At 38.1% G+C, this 23,217-nt stretch overlaps 1 protein-coding gene across 3 annotated transcripts in view; it reads right to left on the bottom strand.

Moving 5' to 3' along the window:
• The window catches only part of GOLIM4 (golgi integral membrane protein 4), a 68,643-nt gene that overhangs the window by 10,374 nt on the left and 35,052 nt on the right, over positions 1 to 23,217 (bottom strand). For 2 of the 3 annotated variants that reach the window (XM_008587393.1, XM_008587392.1), the window contains exons 2-8: positions 14,543 to 14,617; positions 13,238 to 13,287; positions 11,547 to 11,600; positions 9,808 to 9,958; positions 5,685 to 5,767; positions 4,850 to 4,933; positions 1,757 to 1,915 (exon numbers count right to left, since the gene is read on the bottom strand). In XM_008587393.1, the coding sequence (XP_008585615.1) occupies positions 1,757 to 1,915; positions 4,850 to 4,933; positions 5,685 to 5,767; positions 9,808 to 9,958; positions 11,547 to 11,600; positions 13,238 to 13,287; positions 14,543 to 14,617 (656 nt within the window). The remainder of the gene's footprint in view (positions 1 to 1,756; positions 1,916 to 4,849; positions 4,934 to 5,684; positions 5,768 to 9,807; positions 9,959 to 11,546; positions 11,601 to 13,237; positions 13,288 to 14,542; positions 14,618 to 23,217) is intronic. The other variant, XM_008587394.1, reaches the window with a different exon arrangement.

The raw sequence follows: 23,217 nt of genomic DNA, 5'->3' as shown, positions 1-23,217 counted from the left end.
GAATGCCATTACTAATGGACAAACATGTTAGTTAAAAATAGTTCCCATTAAACAAGATACAATAAAATATTCTTAATGTATTAAAGTAGTATTTCTTTGTAAACCAGAGGGATTCTTTTGTAAATATTTTGTATTGTTAATACAGAAAACTCTGAACAGAAAAAAAGAAACGTCTTTTTTTAGAATAGTCCTCCTCTAAAGTTGGCTGATTCGAATCAGTTTTCCCTATAAGTTTCAGCAATCTGTATGTGATCTGCATTACTTGGAAAGGGGGGAGGGAAATGATGTCACATTGATAGAAAAATCTATCAGTCTTTTCTCTCCTAACTTTCTTTATATGAAAATAATAATTTCTAAGGCCAGATTGCTCTCCCATAATTGAAATAAATGTGAAACCCTATTCTTTAATTACTAAAGATATAGCTATCAAACCTGACAAACTGAACTGTATGATAATAAATTGGGGAGAAAAGTCCTTCCTCAGATATCTGAGGACAGCTTCTACAGATGTACATTTTACCAATATCCTCATCTATCTGGGAAGTTTGACATAATACTGCCTTGGTTTTATACAAAATATTTCTCTATAGAGCTCTAAGTGCTTTCAAACACCTGGCATTTATCTTTGCAATATCCCTGTGAGGAAGGTTAAGGCAGATTACTACCATCTCCACCTCACAGATGGAAAAACTGAAGTTCTCAGTCACTGGAAGATTAGCCAAACTAGAGCAGAGAATAGAACCAATTGCCAGGCTGCTGATCTGGTCGTGCTTTCTCATGTTAGTCATTAACATAAGACCTGGAGAAAGAACAAGATTCCATGGGCACATTAAACCTGTCTGGGAAGGAATATTCTGAACAAAATAAAGATGTTCATACTCGCCTATGAAGTCCACTCAAATCAACTTAATTATTCCCATAGAAGAGTCTTCTCAAACACGTATTGTTAAAAACAGCTTTGTCAGGGGGAAGATAACCATATCCCCTTTTTTATTACACGTGTGATTGCCAAAACAGTATTGTAAGAGTTAATGATAAGACACTATTTTGATGACTCACATATGAGATATTCATAAGCAAGACTTAATTTTTATGATGAACAAACATAGAAAGAAGTGTATCATGAGACTAGCACTTGTACCCCTGGCTGTGTTATACAGGTCTTTTAATACAAATTTTGATGTTCTCTGTATGGACTGAGCACCACACCAGGTTCAAATATACTATTGACTTTAATACTTGAGAGGGCTGATTGTCACATAATATCCTCATGATCATTTAACCTCACCCTATCCTCCCCCAAAACAAAAACCCTTGAAAGACTTAGACACTACAGCTCCTTTAAGACAAATTAAACCACACGAATAAAGACAAGGCCAGTAAGGTCTTTCACAAAAAATACTACAGCAGTAGTTCTCAAAGTGTGCTCCCCAGACCAGCTGAATCAGCTGGAAATGGAAACCCTCAGGCCTCACTCCAAACTACCTGAATCAGAAAATCTGGGGCTGGGGCTTGGGCTTTAACAAGTGAAACCCTCAGGCCTCACTCCAAACTACCTGAATCAGAAAATCTGGGGCTGGGGCTTGGGCCCAGCTATGTGTGCTTTAACAACCCTCGTGGGGCTTCTGACATACACTAAAATTTGAGAGCCCCTGCTCCTTCGGAAGACTTGTCAATACTGAGAGAGAGCAGTTCACCTCATAACAGCTGGACAGGGAAAGTGACTTAATCACAGATTATCCATCATGCCTCTTACCTCTGTTGGCTCTCCTGTTGGCTTCTCCCTTGCTGTGTTGTAACCTTGTGGAGAATGTGCCAGCTGGGTAATATTTTGCTGCTCTGCTGGTTCAGGTTTTCGAAAGCTTGGAATCCTATTCAGAGTATCTTTCAGTTGTTTATATTCTGCAACTTGAGTCTGCATATAAATTGCACAATTGGATGCAAATTGTACAATTTGAGGAGGGGAAAAGATATCATTCATAAATGGGCATTTGGGTTCACTGGAAGACTACACAAAAATACTGTACCTAAATACAAGTTAGGAAAAATATGCAGATTATTTCCATGCATTAGCTATCTTTACTTGGACATGCTTCACCATTTTTTAGCACATGCAAATTAAAAGTAGAGTTAAAGGAAACAGAAAAAATACATAAGGCAGATGTTAGTTTCCCACACTACATTAAATGAAGTCAGAACTTTTGTAAATAACTTTCCAGTATAAATATCATTATTAGAAGTAAAACAGTTAGGCAATGTTTTATTGCATTAAAAAAAACCTATTAAAAATTCACACAATTATACAAGTGCAGACATCTTTTACCAATATGGTCTCAGTAACATTTTTCCTTGGAAAGGAATCATAAATAAACAAAATTACTTGGGCCACCCTCTTCTCTCCTGTTAATTTGTGCCCAATTAGGGTCCCTTACTTGTCAGAATGTTTCCTGTACTGTGCTCTGTGGTTTTCTGGAAGCAATGGCATAGGCATAAAATGAGGCTGAATTTTTTTCCCTCAATTCTGAATGCCCTTTTCTTCTAAAGTGGCAAAGGTACTAATGAAGTTATAGGACTAGAATACATTCATATAGGTGTATCTGTGTGCATATTTGGTGTATCTGTGTGTCTGTGTAACGTTTTTAATATAACGAGCTAGAAAAGGCAGAAAAAAAATCAATTACCTTAACTATCAAAATCCATAGACACTGTGTATACTTAATTCATCATATATACCAACACTGTTATCCTGAAAGCAGAAATTCTGGGTGTGTAAACACACACTTATATGAACACATACAATGAACACAGAAATCTTTTTCTAGACCAGCTCCCCGACAGGGACAGTACACACGGCAGGCCCGTGGAGCTGGAATCCAGCCAGCCTCCCACTGTCACAGCTAAGCACCTGGCTCACTGCTCTGCCATCCCAATGAAAAGGTGCCTTTTTGCTTCTTTCTTACTTACACAAAGGTGAAGACGTCTGCTTGATAAATCTGTCCCAGGGGAGTGCTTTTTTATAATTTGTACAAAAGTATATGATATTGCTAGCAGTGGCCCTTACCTCAGAAATCTATCAAAACATTTGCAAGCCAACTTTGGAGGTCAAAAGAAAAACAAATGACATCCACGGTGTTCCTTTCATATTTTAAGAAGCATATGGAGGAATACACAGAACTTAGTTCTACCTTTTCTTCTTTCTCCTCCTCCTAGATGTATAATCTTTGAAGGCAGTAATGCTGTGGTTCTCAAATATTAATGTGCATTATGGATCACGTTTATAATGTAGACTCCTAAGTCCCCAGTCTAGAAATGACAATCCAGTAGGTCTGGGGCAAAGTAACTGTGAGGCGGGGAAGTCTCAAAAACACGGCTTCAGGGTTAGGCGTAACTTTGATGTCAGGATGACTTGAGCTTCAAGTTTGGTTCTGGTCACTGATCTTGGGCCAGTTACTCTACTTTCCTTTTGGCCTTGGTATATTTAGTTATAAAAGGGCACAATGTCATATAACTCATTAGGTTGTGAGGATTAAATAAAATCCTCAACTACATTTAAAAATCAGGTTGTCAGGACAGAGTCTCATAAGATGATTACATGAGAAATGTAGATGCTTGAAACAGCATTTATAGTCTAAAGAGATTTAGGGAAAGTTTTAATATGGTGTTATAAACTGAATGTTTTTGTCCCCCACCACTGTCCCCAAATTCATATGTTGAAATCCTCAAATAAAATAATAACACCTCACCTGACAAAAATTTTACAAAGAAGGCTTGGAATGAAATAATCTCCTCTAAAGTCAATTTAATGTACATGAATGTAAAAAATTACCACACAGCTATCGTTCGGTAAGGAGGCACTCAATGACTGTGAAGGCTTGGAATGAAATAATCTCCTCTAAAGTCAATTTAATGTACATGAATGTAAAAAATTGCCACACAGCTATCGTTCGGTAAGGAGGCACTCAATGACTGTCCTGAAAAGGGATCCCACAAACACAGATGCTACAGCCTCTGAGATGGATCAGGGTCCAGCATATTATACTTTTCAATAATTTTATAAGGATAAAAAATAATACATGGTTTTCTGATGAGCACAGATAGTTTGTCTCCCTTTGCCCTTTTCTTGTAATTCCTCTAGCAATAAGAAAAGTGACAACCTAGTTTAATATAGTGACTAGGCTGGCCATTCCTGCTTTCTACTAGGAAGCTGTAAAACACTCAGTATGATATCGCTTTAATAAGCTCTCCAACAGTTGTATTTGTTCACTTGTTCATGCAGTTAGTATGTACTGAGGGCTTGCTTGTGCTAGGGTTTGTTCTGAGCTTTGGACAGATGGAGCTTATGACTCTTGCTTTCCTCTCTCTATTGACTCTTCTTCTCCGTGATTTGGCCAACACATAAGCCTAGCCCCAAAAGGAATGTGTATAGGCTGCAATGCGGGGGAGCAAGAGACAGAAGAAAAAGTCTGACAATAATTTACTTACGTAGGTAGCTAGCATCACAAAAATCCTACAGATTCTATGCCAAGAATTAACAAAGATCAGACAGTTGTAAAAGACCACATATATGAGAAAATTTCTGTGGTTTAAACAAATATTAGACTACTGCATGTAGGAACTGGTGGGGGTAGAAACAGTCATGTATACCACACAATCAGTGCAAAAAATAATCAGAAGTTTGTTTAATATTCTCTTGACTGAATTTTGAAAGCATGCATGGTCCTCGGGATTAGGGTAGCTCTGTCCAAGAAACTCACTGAAGATTGGCTTATAAGAGACTACATGCATAAAGGAATTCAGAAATGTTAAGCAGACTTGAAAAAGAACTGATAGAGGCTGCTACCCTTCTAACCTGTGCAGCAGCTAGTGCACTCTTGTGGTCTTCCAAAGTCACTACAAGTTGTTCATGCTCGGAGAGTAAATTCTTATGCTGTTGCTACACAAAAAAGAATTTTACATTTTGAGTTTTAAAACATTCTAAGATAAATTTTTCTTTGGCTGATAGTGATATGACCACCCAAACATTACCTGTTTGTTGTTGTAGCAGCAACCGTTAAGTTTAAAAATCATTGTAGAGAGAAGACTATGATTTATGCAGTATTCCAAAATCTAAAATGTGCTACCCAAATATCATAACCATTAACAATGAAATCCAGGGCCAGCCCGGTGGCGCACTGCTATAGTGCGCCGCTTGGGAAGCGCGGGGGCGCTCCCGCCGAGGGTTCGGATCCCACATACAGACCGGTTCCTGCTCACTGGCTGAGCGAGGCGCGGGAGCAACACCGAGGGTTGCGATCCCATTGCGGGTCCCGGTCCGGTACAGGGGCGACACTGAGGGTTGTGATCCGTTGCCGGACACGGAAAAAGACAAAAAAAAAAAAAAAACAATGAAATCCAAACCAAAGGAAATCTTTCACTATTAATAAACCTTTGTAAATAAAAATCTTATTAAAATGCAACCATTTAGCAAAAGTGTAATTTGCATACCAATGAAAATGTTCAGATTTTCAGGCCACATTTTAGCTTATGATGAAGTTGTAAAAGTATCTGGTACACTCCTGTTTATGCAAAGTCCACAGTAACAATTTGGACGTGCAAAGCATGTCAATTAGGGAATGGCTTTTAAAGTCATTCTACAAAGTAAAGCAGGCAAACGTTGAATAGTCAAAGGTTTGGTTTTATTTTACCTTGACATCTTGAAGCTGTGTATGTATGTCTTGGTGTGCTTTCCTTAGTTGTCTATTCTCTTCTCTCAAATTATACACAGTTTCTATTTTAGAAAAAGAAAAATCACATGTAAAGCCTTGGAATTTTCAGGCTTTTGATTCTATCAATTATTTTCACATCTAAAGCCTCACATAACTTATTTTAGGATGTGTTTTGAAGTCTGACAGTGTCATATTCTGAATCAACAAAAATTATATTGTATGGGGACATAGCATGGATTCAGCTGGACATCCCAATACAACCTGGGCCAGTAGTTTAAATACAAATGCTCCTTGACTATCAATAGGGTTATGTCTTGATAAACCCATTACAAGCTGAGAACATTATTAAGTCAAAGATGCACTGAGTACCCTGATAAACCCATCATACAGTCAAAAAATTGTTAAGTTGAATTATTGTTAAGTCGGAGGCCATCTGTACTTTTAAACATGCTATGCAATGTAGATGAAAGTTAAAGATTTTTAATTATGCAGGAGTTAAAAATGAAATATTTCCGTTAATAATGAAGCCCTTAGGAATAGATGTAACCGGCAGGGTTGGTCTCAGATTTGAGTCTCTTTCACAAATTAAAAATAGACTTATCAGAAAGCACAGATCCTATTTCTCATAGCATTAATAATTTCCACAGTCCCCAAAAGTATTTCAATTACAAAGGCAACTCAATAAATAAGAGAAAGAAACCCCACTTATTTGTTAAAAAGTTCTAAATATTTTTTCTTTCTCCTACCACTGAGTTCTTGATTAATCCAAATTCTCCTACCAATAGCTACAGGACAGTTCTTCCCAGAGCTACAACATAAGACTGTAGCAATCAGAGAAAGGCCTAAAATTTTACTATCCCAAGCCCTCTTGTTCAGAGAACCACCTCCTACTTAAAGATTGAATACTCACCTTTCTTATCCTCTTGGTAATTTTCCGACTTTCCCTGTATATGGACATTGGACATCATGAGCTGGCAGCTCTTGGGCCAAATCCAAGCCACATACATATTTTTCTGGTCCCTGCAATGTTAGCCTACAGAGTGGCTTGCACATTTAAATAGTTGTCACCATTTAAAAATCAAGAACCTGAGTTTAAGATCTGGCAACCCTAGGCCAATTCTCACGTGACAACACTCAGCAGAAGCTGAGTGGTGGCAGTGAGAGATACTTCTGAAAGTGAAGAGGGAGGAGGTTATTAATGATTTTGCTGGGACAGCAGGTGTGAACCTGTACTGTGCTGGGCAAACCGTCCCTAAATGGCAGCTACCCCGTGTAGACAAGGCCGTAACTCTTCAGGGTACACTCAGCACTAAAACAAAGTATCAGTCACCATCTCTCATCATAATTTCTGGGCACTTTCACTCCTTTATAGTCCCTGCCTGACCCTGCCTGACCCCTGGAGATTGGCTTCACTATTGGGTCTGGGGGAGAGATGAAGAACAAGGTGGGAAATGTGGCCAAAGATTGGGGTGTCCACCTACAGGTAATAATGGTTTTTCTCAAAGGCCAAAACATGAGACTACTGGCAATTCAAGAGGACCTCACGTGTGTCATTAGCTGAATGGGGCTTCATTCTAACACACACACACACACACACACACACGAAATACCCAAACTTTGCTAGCTTTTAAAGGAATTCAGATTATAAACTTAGTGGCAGGAGCTCCTGTGCCTTTGCTGTGCTGCCTCAAGGGAGTTATTTAACTTTAGTTGGCCTCGATTTCTTCATTTGTTAAATAAAGCTAAACACAGTGCCTACCTTACAGGATGTTATGAGAATTAAATAAAATAATCTACATGAAAGGTTTCCCTGGTACTGACATGTGATAAACATTTGTTAAGTGTCAGCTATCATGATGATAATGAAGAATAATTATCTAAGTTTACATGCTGTCAGCTCACCTCCCTAGGAGATCTAAATTTGCTCTTTGTATCACATTAAAATACCCAAGACGATTTAGACTATACTGTACACCTTAGTTAACCACTGCTGACCTGCATTGATCACAAAATGCTTTAACTTACTATTCTAAGCTTTTGTCAAGGATCATAATCAAACAAAAGTGCTCATGTGAATCTTGCTTACAAAAATGTCAAAGGCACTGTCCACACTGTTGTTTCAGATCTCTTTGAAAAATTTCTTCCAAAAATTGGTACCAGAAATATTGTTGTCTTTCTCTCTCTCCCCTAAGGCATTGGTATATTCTCTGACTGATGACAACAGGCCTGTAATTTACTGTACATTCCCCTTTGTTCCTGGGTGCCAGGAAGTTCAAATCAGGTTATGAGGCTTGAATTAGCTTAGTACTTGGAATTCACATACGTGTGCCTTCCTATCTTCCATGGTTCTGATTTATTACTTCTATGTATAAATTGTTAAAAAATCTTTACTATAACTGGACCTTGTTTTTCTTTAAAAAAAAAAATCAGTAAATAGAGTGGACATAAAAGACCTTCCTTTCTGGGCTATTGGTAAAATTAAATGTACTAAATTATATAAAGTTCTTCCCAGGCACAGATCAGGCACCTAGACAATTTTACTTCTCATTCCTTAATGAATATACTTATTATCAGAATAATTTAATGTATTTACTCAGCTTGGCAAATGCTAAACATTGTATCTAATACGCCAAATGGCTTTTCCCTCTACACACACAGATGTAGCTTCCCCAGGCACAGCAAGTATTACCTGACGCTAGAATCCTCTGGTTCTTTCTTCCTCTATCTTCCTTTTTATCTCCAACAACCCCTCACCACCTGACACATCATCAAGTCAAGGTCCCTCATGTCCACATCTCTTGGGTATCATCTGCCAACACTTAGCCCAACCCTAACAAGGCCACCTTAACCTTCTGTAGTCTTGCCTCAATGACTACTTAACACCTAAACAAAATGTTGTTATTTTTTTTGAAATACAGCCATGCCTCACTTAACAACAGGGACACATTCTGAGAAATGCCATCAGTAGGCAATTTCATTGCTGTGCAAACACCACAGAATGTGCCTACACAAACCCAGATAGTATAGCCTACTACACACCTAGGCTATATCGTAAAGCCATTATAATCTTGTGGGGCCACTGTCACATATGTGATCCATCATTGACCAAAATGTCATTATGTGGTGTACTTACAGACAAACATTGCAAAATAAAATTATAGAGAGATCCTAAGGACCCATCACTCAGCTTCCCTCCATGATGATATCTTATATAAATGTAGTACACCACCAAAACCAGAAAATTGTTCGGCACAGTACAATTAACCAGACTACAGACCTTATTCAGATTTCACTACTGTTTTTGCATGCGCCTATGCCTTTTGAAACCAATTTTCTGACTTTAAACTTATTTAGGACATAAATATTTAACTGTAGAACAGCCTGGTTTTCTTTTCTGGATCTCACATGCACTCAGAAAAGTGATACATTCTGTTCCATATGAAAATAGCCGATGCTGATGTTGATGGCATTTAATGTATTATGTATGGATAACTACTTTAGATGCTTTACATAAATTATTTAATCCTCACACCAACCCTACAAGATTACTACATTGTATGATTATCCCAATTCTACAGATAAGTACAATGAAGCCCTCAGTGATTACACAACTTGCTCATAGTCACGTAACAAGTGACTGAAGAAGCCAAGACTCACCTAGGCAGTCTGACTAGAGCTTGAGCTCTTCTCAGCTACTATTAGCAATCAACAGCAAGTCTCTCTGCCCCCTTGGAGATTTTTAGAAATGTGTGGAGCAATTTTTTATCACACTAGTAACTGAGGAGCACTGACAGTATTCAGGGCATAGGGATCAAAGATGCTAAATGTCTCCCAACACACAAAACAGTTGCCTTGCCCAGCACGGCCTTGTGCCCCACTGAGATACAATAGAACACACTCTGTATTCTATTCTGCTTCCCTAAATGAACCCAAGGAGAGAAAGATAAACGTGAACTGTTACAATCAAGTGAGTGGTTGGTAAAGGACCACATGATGATAAATGTGAATCAACCACCACATAAAACCAAAGTCTGTTGTTCGACTGAAACATTAATATGAGTACTTATTTACATGAAAACTGGCTAACTGGATTTCCAAATACCTTTTAGCTTAGAAAGTTCTTGCTCTTTTTCTTGTTGAAGCTGCAAGTATTTCTGCTTATGGTCATTAAATGTTCTGCTGAAGTCTTCCCCTTGCTTGCGATGTTCCTCTTCCAAGTCACTGTGCTGTTTCTTTAACTCCTCATGTTGACTCTGCAAAGGTGAAAACTTGAGCAGAGATACACATTCTCTAAATCATATCAGGGTTTATTTCTTGACAGCGTATCCTTTCTCTTGCAAGAGAGTAAGAACAAATGAAGAAATAGGCTTCCTTTTCCAATGGTTGCTTTTAATTTGTGCAGCTCCCCTCCATTTCCTCTACATTTGAAATGAACAGTGTGGGATCACGGCCAAAAATAATGTTTCCCTTAATTTTTAACATCAATGGGAACAAGAAGAAGTTAGCATGAGAGATGGAAAAGGGAAGGATTTGGAGAAATTTCCAAGGGACTCAACTTAATGTGAAAACAAGGTATAAAGCTAGTGGCCAAATTATCCCTGCATGGATAGTCTCAATTTCCTCTTTTAATGTTATGTTTTTCCAGCAACACATCTGCTTTCTCTTCTTTGGTTTTCAGCCTTTCTGGTAACTCAGTTTAAAAGATTTTTTTAAAAAGGAAGAAAAAAAAGAAGACTCATTTCCCTTTTGTGTAAAGTACTGAACTGATTTTTTCATAGAATTGACTCTTATTTACCTTATTTCTAATTAAAACCCTACACTGTAATCACAATCTAGATAAACTCTACAGTCCCCAAATGCTTAATGTGGAAGGATGGTCGGCTTCAATTCATTCATGTATTGCACTCCTGATAAGAGGAAAGGTTCAGATTTTGATAAAAGCACATGCCCTACCGATATTAGGGGAAAAGACAATACCAGACAAAAAGCTGGGGCTTGGCAAGGTGGAGACTGTGGCATGACTTGCATGCTGTGCAGAATGGCATGACGGCATCGTGCTTGTCTCTTTGAGCCTGACAGAAACAATGACTCTCTCTCTCTCTCTCTCTCTTTTTTTTTTTTGGTCTTCCTGACACAGAGTATTGAATTTTACCCAACGACCAAGGAAGGTGAATCTTTAAATAATAAATTGCGTTCCTGTGGTAAGTAAAAGGACATTTGTTAAGTATTAGTAACACAAAGGAAGCATTTTGGGGCCGGCCCGGTGGCGCACTGCTACAGTGCGCCGCTTGGGAGCATGGCGGCGCTCCCGCTGAGGGTTCGGATCCCACATACAGACCGGTTCCCGCTCACTGGCTGAGCGAGGTGTGGGCACAACACCGAGGGTTGCAATCCCATTGCCGGTCCGGTCCGGTACAGGCGCGACACTGAGGGTTGCGATCCGTTGCCGGACACGAAAAAAAGACAAAAAGGAAAAAAAAAAAAGGAAGCATTTTAATAGTTCTACAGCCTCCAGTTTGTTTAAGACAAAAGAAGATGTCTATGGAAAACCACTATAAGAAATTAAACAAACAACCAACCTTAAAGGATAAGGAGAACAAAATAAAAAATTAGGTGACCAGAGAGCCTAATTTATAAGAAAATATGTAATACGTTAAATATGTTCTCTGTAATCAGGTGACAAATATACTGGGGCAACTATATAAAATTTTTAGCCAAACACAATACAAATACAAATCAATTTTCTGTAAACTTTCTTTAATCATTGCAAAGACCGTTAACCAGTTCAAATACTAGTTAGCCATTTCTTTTATTCATGAAGAACAACTTTAAATTACTCACTTTCAACATCTGATGTTGGACATTTAGTGCACTGTATCTGCTATTGGAATCTTGCTGTGAATTGAAAAGAACGTAGTCAACACAAATATACGAATTTGGCTCTCTTGATAAACACAGCTTAAAGCTCTCAATATGACAATTTCATTCATTTCACTTGTGTAAGCTCAAAAGAATTCTGCACTTAAGCCAGGATGTCTCTGGGGCCATCTCTTTATTTAGTAGCAGACATGAAGTTTTAATATTCCCGTAAGTTTGCTAAATTTTAGTAATGAAAAAGCAGGACATGGAATCATAAAATGGTAGCTTGACAGGGTCCTTAGAGATAATTTCATTCCACCTCTCATATTCAGAAGAACTGAGGCCCAGACACGTGGAGGAACTTGACCTGAATCAGAGAGTCACCGCTATGGCTAATACAGTGTGCTGGGTGCTTGAGGTAAGAGGGAAGAAAGGGTAAACCAGCTAGGAACAGGCCTCACAAGCTCAGCATGGCCTATGGAAGGAAGAGAAAAGGTGTTTTCCTTCCCTGAACTTCAGTGGGTAAGAAATTCTATAGACATGATTTTATCCCAGTGAGACTCTATTTCACAGAATGAGAAAGCAAGAAAGGATAAGGAACATGCCAAGGGCAAACATTTCATTAAGGAGCAGAGCCAGGTCTGAAACTTGTCTATGTCTAGTCTACTGCTGAACTGCATGCTCTGAGCTCGTGTTCCAGTGTTTATCTGTGTGTCCTAGTGGGAGATCTTCACATGTGCACAGGAACATGCCAAGGGCAAACATTTCATTAAGGAGCAGAGCCAGGTCTGAAACTTGTCTATGCCTAGTCTACTGCTGAACTGCATGCTCTGAGCTCGTGTTCCAGTGTTTATCTGTGTGTCCTAGTGGGAGATCTTCACATGTGCATCCCACACATTTCCAGCCCTGGGCAGCCATAAAGAGTCAGTACACAAAAGACCCTGGAGTGTCCCTGCTCCCTATGTGGTGCTATTTTATCTTTACTTACTACACCCTCTGCTTTACCCATCACCAGCACATGTCCTCTCTCATGCATTTTTTTCCATATTTTTACAACTTCTAAAATGAACCACATTTTTGCCTTATCACTTTATTTTACTGCTTTATTACTTTAACTTGTAAGGAAGTTACACTTACAAGTTACACTCAGTTTTAATACCCCAAAATGCCAGTGTTTTATTCAACTAATGCTTATATATTTTTCTTAGAGTAAGATAAAGACTTGCTTTTCTCCAGTTAATTTGGATTTTTAAAATGTTTTTAAATGCCAGTATCATTCATTCATTCCACAAATGTTTTTAAATGCTAACTCTAGGCTAGGTCCTGTGTTAGACATCACACATAGAAAGGCAAACCAAAATAAATATTATATTCTGAGAAAAAGAGAAACTATAAACAGATAAATAATTTAATAAAAGTAATATTTTTTTCACTGTTGAACACTGAGACTATTCCCAATTTATCACTATTATCAATAATATGATAAGGTAGGTTTTAAAAGAACAATTTTTAAGGTCTTCCCGTTAGAATATTTTGGTAGCAAAAAAAAATAATAATAATAATTGTATTTCAGTCCTACAATACTAGTTATCAATAAAATAAAAGATGTTTCAATTATATTTCCCTCTCTTTCAAGTTTCATGAAAACAAATTAAGGAAAAAAAAAAACTTACCCTTCCTTTATTTAGTGTTTCTTGTGCTTCTAATTTATAAACAAGAAAATCTAGAAAATACAAAATGGAGAAAATAGAACATAACTTAATTTACTGTGGAGTTTTTAAACTTTCAGAAGAATAAAGACAAACTTTACTAAGACTTGCAGAAATTGTTTTAGGTTTAAAACAATCTACTTGGTGATTTACATACTTCATTTTGCCTCTCAATGCTTTAAATGCTTTAGAAAGAGTTGAAAAAATATTATATAATATTCCTCTTTACCTTAAAGCTGTAAATCTTGCATCAGCAAAATCCACATTATAACCAATTGATTGAAAGTGCATTTAGAACACCTCTGTGATTAACTCTCCTTGAAATTTAGGAGGAAAAAAATGAAGCACCTCTGAAGACAAGGGTGATTTATTGCTATCCACTAGATGGCACACTAAAATCATTCAGGATCTGAAAAGAGAAATCAAGCCATCCAAGCCATCTTTAATGCTCTAAAAACTTTATTATCCACTAGATGGCTCTATAAAATCACTCTGCATTTGAAGACAAGAAAACTCAAATCCTATCAAAGCATTTTAATGATGTTAAACTTCTGTTTTTCACACAGGCTCAATCCAAGTGTCAGGAATACATCTTAACCCTTACCACTCTTGCCTGCTCTCCCTCCTGTTACCCCACCGAGAGTTAGGTAACACCTAACTTAAATTTCAAGATTTATCACAAACCATGAATAAATAAATAAAAATAAGAATGCAGATAATTCTGAATCATGAGCTCTATGAGGCCTGTGCTTTACAGAAAAAATTCTGATAAAAATTAATGGCACTGCACTGCCTAGTACCTGCTTTAAATGTTAATTTTTCAAACTAATCCAATTAGCTGTGCCAATAAAATCTTAATTGTTATAAAGGTGTGTGTGTAATAAATTTGTCATATTCTAGATAATATGTGCTGTTACTTTTTTTTTTTTTCCTGGATATCTATGGACAGAAGTTCCAGGTATTAGTAATATACCTGTATAATGTTCAGATGAAAAGTTATATGCTATTTTTGAAATAATATTTATAACCAATGTATGAACTACCTCAAAGTGCCACAAGTTGAATGGAAGATTCTAAATCCAGTCCTGAGTAGGAATTACTGCACAATGCATAACATACTATTTGACATTTCTTTCTCTGTCCACCATAGTACTCACTCTGGGTTAATCTAAAAAAAATACCTTAGCAAAAAAATACTAAAGCAAGTACATGGTGCTTTAAAGAAGAGTATGAGAAAAACATGGAATACAGATTGCATTATTTATTTACCTTCTTTTGCTTTCTTATGTTCAAGTCTTTCCTTTTGCAAGGATTTTTCTAATCTTGATCTGTGTTCATACACAACTGGAAAAAAAAAGAGTTAAAATTTGTCAAAGAATTAGAAATTCTAAAATGAACTTAACATCAATTTTCAAAATAGGAAGAAAACAGTATAGGGTCTTGTTAAACAATTAAAACAGAAATTTATGTATTATAAGTTCCCCATATTGGGTAAAGACTAGACATTCCTAATAGGCATAACTCTGGGCTGACTCCCACATGTTCTGCCCTTTTTAGAGCTTTTTCTAAGCATCGAATGATGCTTCCACCCTTTTGCCAGCTCCTTTACCTTCTCCTGCTTCTTAAATGCAGTGTCTCTGTGAGATCCATTGCCTGGGCAACCGTGTCCACTCTCATGACTTCAACAACCATCTGCACAGCAGTTACCCCCACATCTATATTTCTAGCTCCTGTTTCTCTCTTAGGACAAAAAGAGTATTTCTACCTAGATATCCCTTAAGTACTGAAAAGTCAACATGATCTGTATCTGAAGTAAGGCTGCCTGGATCATATGGAAAACTTAACATCATACCACTGGGATGACAGCAAAGATGGTATATCCCCTATTCCCCCATGTCAAGGAAAACAGGTGAGAGAAGTACAGAAATGGAGGAGGAGACATTTCTCAAAAAATTGGATCATATGGAAAACTTAACATCATACCACTGGGATGACAGCAAAGATGGTATATCCCCTCTTCCCCCATGTCAAGGAAAACAGGTGAGAGAAGTACAGAAATGGAGGAGGAGACATTTCTCAAAAAACAGGCATACAAATAGCCAACAGGCACATGAAAAAAATGCTCAGAATCACTAATCATCAGGGAAATGCAAATAAAAACCACAATGAGATATCATTTCACTCCAGTCAGTATGGCTATTATTGACAAAACAAAAAATAACAAATACTGTCAAGGATGCAGAGAAAAGGGAACTCTCTCCTACTTTGTTGGTTGGAGTGTAAATCGGTACAGCCACTGTGGAAAACAGTACGGAGGTTCCTCAGAGAACTAAAACAAAATCCACCTTACAATCCAGCTATCCCACTACTGGGTATATACCCAAAAGAAATGAAATCAGTATATCAAAAAGACACCTGCACTCCCATATTCATAGCAACACTATTCACAATAGCCAAGAGATGGAATCAACCTAAATGTCCATCAACAGATGAATGGATAAAAAAATTTGGTATACATATATACAATGGAATACTATTTGGCTATAAAAGGAAATGATATCCTATCATTTGCAGCAACATGGATGGAACTGGAAACCATCCTGTTAAGTAAATCAGGCACAGAAAGACAAATACCACATGATCTCACTTATACATGGAATCTTAAAAAAAAAAAAGGTTCTCATAAAAGCAGAGAGTAGAATAATGGTTATGAGAAACCAGGGGCATAGGGGAGAAGAAGTAGTAGACTACTGGGTACAAAACTATGCTACCTACCCTAAGTGAATCTTTGTGCAGTGTGTTCAGGAACTGAAACCACACACGGGAGGAAGAGCAAATGTGTTGGGGAGGACCAGGGAGAAGCAGCCTGTCATCACTCTCTTCCCTACTGCAGGCATCGCATCTGCAGCAAGCAGAAGCTGGGAGAGGGAGAAGCCTTACCTTTTAATGCCTAAAATACGTATCATTACACTGGACCAGACCAAACATAACACCTACTGAGCTGAGACTGTGTTTTTATGGATACAAATTATTAAAGTTTTTTAAAATTTTTTTAAAAATTTTTTTTAAATCTGAGAGAAGCCAGAGAAGCAACCAAGTTTGTCTTAGATTTCATCCAGGAACAGAAAACTCAGCCTCACAGAGTGGTTTGAACATGCAAGGAAGGCAGAGGAAGAGAGAATAAATTTCTGATGCACCCTTTGAATCCTGTTTGTTCAGCATTACGGTCACATATGATCTCATTCCCTGGCAGGCTAAGTCAAACCTGGTAACTCTGTGTTTTTACCAGTCCCAGGCTCCCCATGATTACATACAATTTCATCATCAATCACTGGCTGACCATGTTACGAGGGTACTTCAAAAAGTTCATGGAAACAGAGTTAAAAGATAACATGAACATTCCAGGAATATTTTGAAGTACCCCCATATAATACATAGAACTGCCCCAATACTACCAACTGCCACCAAAGTTGTCATGGTCCCAGCAACTCCTTTCCCTCACATCTGCTACAACACCTTGCTGCTGATGGGGTTCCCTGCCTCTCCTCCTGACCTTTCCCCAGTGTCACCAGCTCCTGCTGTCCCCAGCAACTCCTTTCCCTCACATCTGCTACAACACCTTGCTGCTGATGGGGTTCCCTGCCTTCTCCTCCTGACCTTTCCCCAGTGTCACCAGCTCCTGCTGTTCTCCTTCCAACATGGCCATCATCTCTTGGGTCCTCCACCTTCTCTTCACACCACGTCATCCCACATGAACTTTGCATTCCCAGGGTTCCATCTGACCCTGGGGTCACAGACCCTACCTCTACTCACACCTCTGCTAACATCTGTCTATACCTCCTAGAATGTCTGTGACCACCCACACCGGTCTGGTGTAGTGCCCTGATGGCACGCCTGCCCTGTTCTCCTCTTTCCCCTCATCCTCAGGCACTGCAGTAATCCCAGCTCTATTCTCTTCCTCCACTGAGGTTCCTATTCTATTTACCACATGATCCCTCCCCCTGCACTATTATTATAAAGGAATTCAATACAACTGTACATGTACCAAGCCCTTCATATGTACCTGGACAGAGGTGTGGAATTGGACTAAAGGTAGTTGTACTCCAAAAATCTTGGTTGCAAGTCTATAACTGAAAAATCACATTTTGTTCAAACACATATATGTATGGTATATAAGTCCCCTGGCCAATTTCTAAGAGGTTCCTTGGAGTGGTACTAATAGAACCATCTTGACTAATGTCTGGAATGAGGTGGGAAAAGCATGAAGATTACCACTATAGAAACTCAGTAAGCCAAGCCCTGAACTTTGGGCTCATGTTCTTTGACAATTTCAGGCAGGCAAGGGAGACCTATGTAGAAAGAGGTAAGTTACAATATAAGAGAGGTAAGAACAGCAGGCAATGGGAACACCTAAGCTCCCCAGCAGGAAGAAAAATACTCCCTCCTTCACCTCTGATCCACTGGCCAAAGTTATCACAATCTGGGTAGAAGGTTACAGGAATATAAACACTCCAGTTAAAAGGGATTCCGGCTGCACTCACTAGACATATTATAGACTGGATTTCAGCTAATATGTGCATCACCTTCAAAGAAAGGGTCTGGGAAAGTAGTTGAGATCCTGCTGTAATGGAGCTGGAGCTGGAGCAGCAGGTACCGAGTCTAGGGGGCTCCTGCACAGAAGTCAGGACCATTAGGGGGAGACAATTCCAGCTTTCCAACACCCATAATAAAACCCCCGGCAGCACAGTCAAGAAGGTACATACAAGGGGGCTGCTCCTCACCCATCCCCAGTCACCTCTGACCCTAAATATTAAATATTATTGTGGAAAGTTAAGGACAGAAGAAAAAAGCTAAATTTACAAATTATGATCCTGTGAAATTCTTCTTTATTTAACAAAATGCAGCAGCAGACACTGTAAACTCACTGTTGCAAACTCGGTGTAGTGTGGTACAGGGTAATCACGTCACAATTATTTTTGGCTTAGAAAGCAAAAATCTCATCAGCATGATTTTGTCTTCAGTAAAAGTTGAGGGTCCACTAGATTAAGCTAAGTAGAGAAGGGGTGTGGGGGATATCAGTGAGGAGTGTTCGGTGTGGAAGTGTGGAAGAAGGAATTCCATGCTTTATTCTTTTCCCTGGGATTCAGTCAGGAAGATAATGCACCAACAGCTGGCCCAAAGTACCCAATTATCAAACTGAGTCATGCAACTGTCTTTGACAATTTTACACTCTATGGGAATTTACACTATTATTTAACACATTAATAGCAGTGTTTCTCAAGGGCCAGGAGATCCCAGGATACACACTTATACACTTTCATAAATGAACCTGTATAAATCCTATACAATGTCCACACAAAGACAACTGTGCTTAGCATGCTTGTGGATTATGGTCAAAATTCAAAGGTCTTGAGAAATCTGAGACATATTCATGAATACACAGAATGGCATCAGTAATAGCAAGCTCTAAGGCAAGAAGAATGCGTTTTTGCAAATATAGTAAAAAAAAAAAAGATGTGGAAAACAGGAATAGAGATTATATGTAGAAACCACGAGGTAACTATGCTATTAATACTATTTTACTCAGAACTAGTCAAGCCATTATTATAGCAGCAGCCACTAATGCAGCAGTCCTCATGTAGTATAACTTAAGAATTTAGAAATGGTCTGAGGGCTGGAGGAGGAAGATGAAAGAACTGAGCAGCAATAGAAAGGGAGAAAAGTGCTGTTTGTACTTTATCAGGCTCAGGAAAAGGAAAACAAACTGAAAAAGGAGACAAACTACAAGCTGAGGAAACTACATTTAGATAAAAGAAAATGAGAATAAAAGTTAACCTTTGGAATTGGAAATTCTAGAAAAAAGGGAAGAAAGGGAAAGAGGCAGGTGGTAATTTAATAGCACAGATTTGGCTCCTGGGTTCAAGTCCCAGCTATGATTTTTATGGGATGAGTTGCTGAACTTCTTTGTACTGAAGTTTCCTCATATGATATGTAGGGATAATAACAGACCTATCTTGTTGGGTGAATGTCAGAGTTGAAGAGTTAAAATATACCAGATACCTGGCACAGAGTAAATACTATTAAATGCTACAATATTTTTTTCACCTATCAGTGATGGCTTAAAAGTGCAGAGGAGGAATCAGGTGATCACTCATGAGCCTTTCCAATTCTACAATTAAAGCCTAATAACGAAAAAATCTTTTTAGGCAATAATATTAGTCTGTCTCCTTTTACTAAAAAAAAATTCCCATTAAAAAAAAAAAGCAGGGCCGAGCCCGTGGCGCACTCGGGAGAGTACGGCGCTGGGAGCGCAGCGAAGCTCCCACCGCGGATTCGGATCCTATATGGGAATGGCCGGTGTGCTCACTGGCTGAGCGTGGTGTGGGCGACACCACACCAAGGGTTGCGATCCCCTTATTGGTAAAGAAAAAAAAAAAAAAAAAAAAAAAAAAGGAAATAATCATTCCATAGCTTATTAAAAAACAAAAGCCTATTGATTATAAAAATGTCAGTGTAGTAAACCAGACTAGATAGAATCTTTGTGTCCTTGTAGCTCTTCTAGAAAATGTCACTATTATACACATACACTTGTGTACACATGCACAGACACGCACTACTTTTTTTTTTTCCATGCATTCTCCAGGCTTTTGAGCTAGTGGTTTATCTAGATAGGTTTACTGTTTCACTTAGAAGCAGGATTGCTAATCAGTCCTTGACATCTGTCTCTATATTTTTATTAATACTCTGAAGTCAAGGGTATCAGACAAGATGAACTAGTGCTGCTAGAATCCCTGCAAAAAAATAGTATACAATGAATATTCTCAAAGCACCAAACAAGTTTTAAAAAAATAAATATAAAAACAATGGTTCAAATCTCAGCACTCAAGATCTTTAATGCAGACTAACACTGAAACAGGAATAGGATTTGAATCACAAGACTCATGAGAAAAAGATGAAAATCCATAATACTCATCTCTTCCCCTGCTTACTGAAAAGGAATTTAATATTTTCCACACCGTCAAGAATGGAAAGAGGTTTTATCCCTTCTTAAAAGCACTCAGGAGCTTAAAAACATGTCAGCAATTTTCCATTTTAACTCTGACTTCCACCTAAAAGTCACAAAAAGAATTAGCTGTATACATTTACTTACATGCAAAATACATATCTGTGCCATTTCAGGGCAAACTGCTCCAATTCAGAATTAGAAAGCAACACTCTAAAATTAGGCAGAAAACATCGCTAAGTGTTTTAACACCTTAAGCCAAGAGAGAATAATGTTTCTCCAGCAGAAGCAGCAGCCTACGAAATTTTGCTTTCTGACTACAACATAATGCTTTACCTCTACAAAATACACAAACTAACAACCGAAGCTTGGTATGAAAATGGCACAATTCAACTTGTGAAAACACTGAGATCTGGAATTACCTATATCAATTTATATATGATAAAAATTAAAGTGAACAAATTTGTGCTCTTAATAATTGTAATTGAAGATTTTTAAGTAGGGTAGCAAGAGAGATGAAAAAAAAAAAAAAAAGAAAGAAATTGAAATCAATATAGTTCCCAGAACACAATACTTTTTGTGTTTTTCATTTTAGGCCTGAAATTATACATATGTATTACAGTCTAATTGCAGTTTTCAGTTGTGGCTCTAATTTGCCAGAAGCTGGGTGGAGGCCAGCCACTTGCCCACCGTTCCCCTCCACAGAACGATGAGTTAGTGATTCAACACGAAGACAACATCACAGATCCATTTTTCCATTATCTTTCCTTCCTTCTTTTGTAATTTTACCTTGTAAGTAGTGTGAGAAAGAATACAGGAGCTGTCCTTAGAAAACAACCCACATAGAAAAAGAAAGAAAAACAGAGGTGGACAACTATCACCACTCCGAGGCTCATACTGGGCCCTTCCTACAGCCCGCACGAGCGGGGACTGGGGACAAAACCTCCCGGTGGCTTCCCATCATACTCTGAGTGAAACCCACAGCCTTCCCAGGCCTCCCCGTTGTTCACCCTGCCCCAGCCCAGCAGCCCCCTTGTTACCCCCCTGAACATGCTGGGTGCTTTCATCTTTGCACCTCATATGCCTTTTCCTTGAGCCCCCAGGCTCCTTCTCCAGGTCTCTGAATGACTAGCTCCCTCACTTCCTTCAGATCTTTACTAAAAAGATGCCTTCTCACCAAGAACCTATCTAACATTGCAACGTGCTACCCACCCTCAATTTTCCAGTCTCCTTTCCTACATTATTTTTCTCTTTAGCACTGACCGCTCTCTACTATATTTTTTTACTTATTTATCTTATTTATCACCTGTCTATCCCACTGGAATAGGAGTTCAATCAGGATGAGAATTTCTCATTTGTTTTATTTCATTATTGTATCACTGCCTGATACATTAAATTGTAGATATTCAATAGGTATTGAATGAATGAATAAATGAAGTCAATGAATGAACAAACTAAATGCCTTGATGGCTGGAACTGGCTATCTCCTTTTTCCTTCTCTTTTATATGAGGGTACTTCAAAAAGTTCATGGAAAAATACAATGAAAAGATAATACAAACTTTCCATGAACTTTTTGAAGACCCCATATATCCCAAACCATCACTGCTGCAGTCCCAACCCCTCAGTTTCTAAAACCTAGTAGTATTCAATAATGCTCGTTCGATAAATTAATGCATTTAGAAGATACTTCATTCTTTTCCTCTTTTGTCTGCTATCCTTTATGCCCCCGCATTTTTTAACTGAAGTCTCACATTTGTTGGCTCATTAATACCCCAGATCCCATAGAACAGACAAATAACAAAATAGAGATTAAATATACATTTACCTGTTGATATACAGGCTCATAAGATTACTGTTAGCCAAATCACAGCCCTGAAATATACACATTTTCAGAATGTTGAGAGAAAAAAAGAACAGTCTAATACTTTTCTACTGCATGGCAATTGCAGTATTTTTTAGCTGCACAATAAAGTTCCCATAATAGTTCACGCAAGTATCTATTTTTAAGTCTGCTAATGTGTACAGTTTATGAAGTAGTTTTAAGTGGAAATTTTAACCATGATTTGAATTGGCGCTTAACTGCCTTTTCTATTTTGGGCATACACCCAGATTTTTTCTCATGGCATTATCTAATTGAGACTTGCCTTTTTCAAACAAGTATTGTATTAGATTACTTAAGATATATTTCTTCATACTAGTCTTCTTTTTGGCATTCTTTCAAGTGGTGAACTACTAATCATTCTTATTATCTGATGAAATCTATTCACTCCTTATAAAAGGATTTTTCTCTTAGCCACTCAGAGCTCTGATGTTACAGCCCAGCAGTGTTCTAGGCACCTTGAAAGACACCAAAGTATAGGAGTTACTCTCACCAAAAAAACCTTATAATCAATAAATTCAGGTTGTGAGAACAGGCTAAGACAGGTAAAACAGAAGACGATGAGAGATCACCAAAGGTTAGGCAGGCTTGGATGACATAATGATCTGCTGAGCTGGCAGATTTTTAAACAGAATCTCTTTTACAGCTGAGAGGAAATATATCCTCTTGTCCCATGAAAATGCTATTCTCTACAAAGTAAATATTGCATTCTCAAAGACATATATGTGCATATACACATATATATTAGAAACTCACAGTAATGGAAGGAAAAGTTATTCTAAAATTAGATGTGTATAAATAGACCCTGTAATATTCTTATCTAGCGGTCAGATTTCAGCTGGACAGTATTTCAGGAAATAATGCATGATACAAAAAGAGAGGGGAGAGGGAGGGAGAGGAGAAAAGAGGAGGAAAGGGTGGGAGAAAAAAGAAAACTGTTTCTGGTCCCCTGAAATTGGATGCAAGGATGTGTAAAAATGCCCTTATGCAAAATATGGGGCTAAAATATGCAAAGGTACAGTTATTTGTATAATGGAGCTATAAATTCATGCATATACTTT

Source organism: Galeopterus variegatus, unplaced genomic scaffold (genome assembly GCF_000696425.1).
Source record: "Galeopterus variegatus unplaced genomic scaffold, G_variegatus-3.0.2 Scaffold4364, whole genome shotgun sequence".
NCBI classification, from domain to species: Eukaryota; Metazoa; Chordata; class Mammalia; order Dermoptera; family Cynocephalidae; genus Galeopterus; species Galeopterus variegatus.
This window is presented reverse-complemented; position numbering and strand designations above follow the sequence as displayed.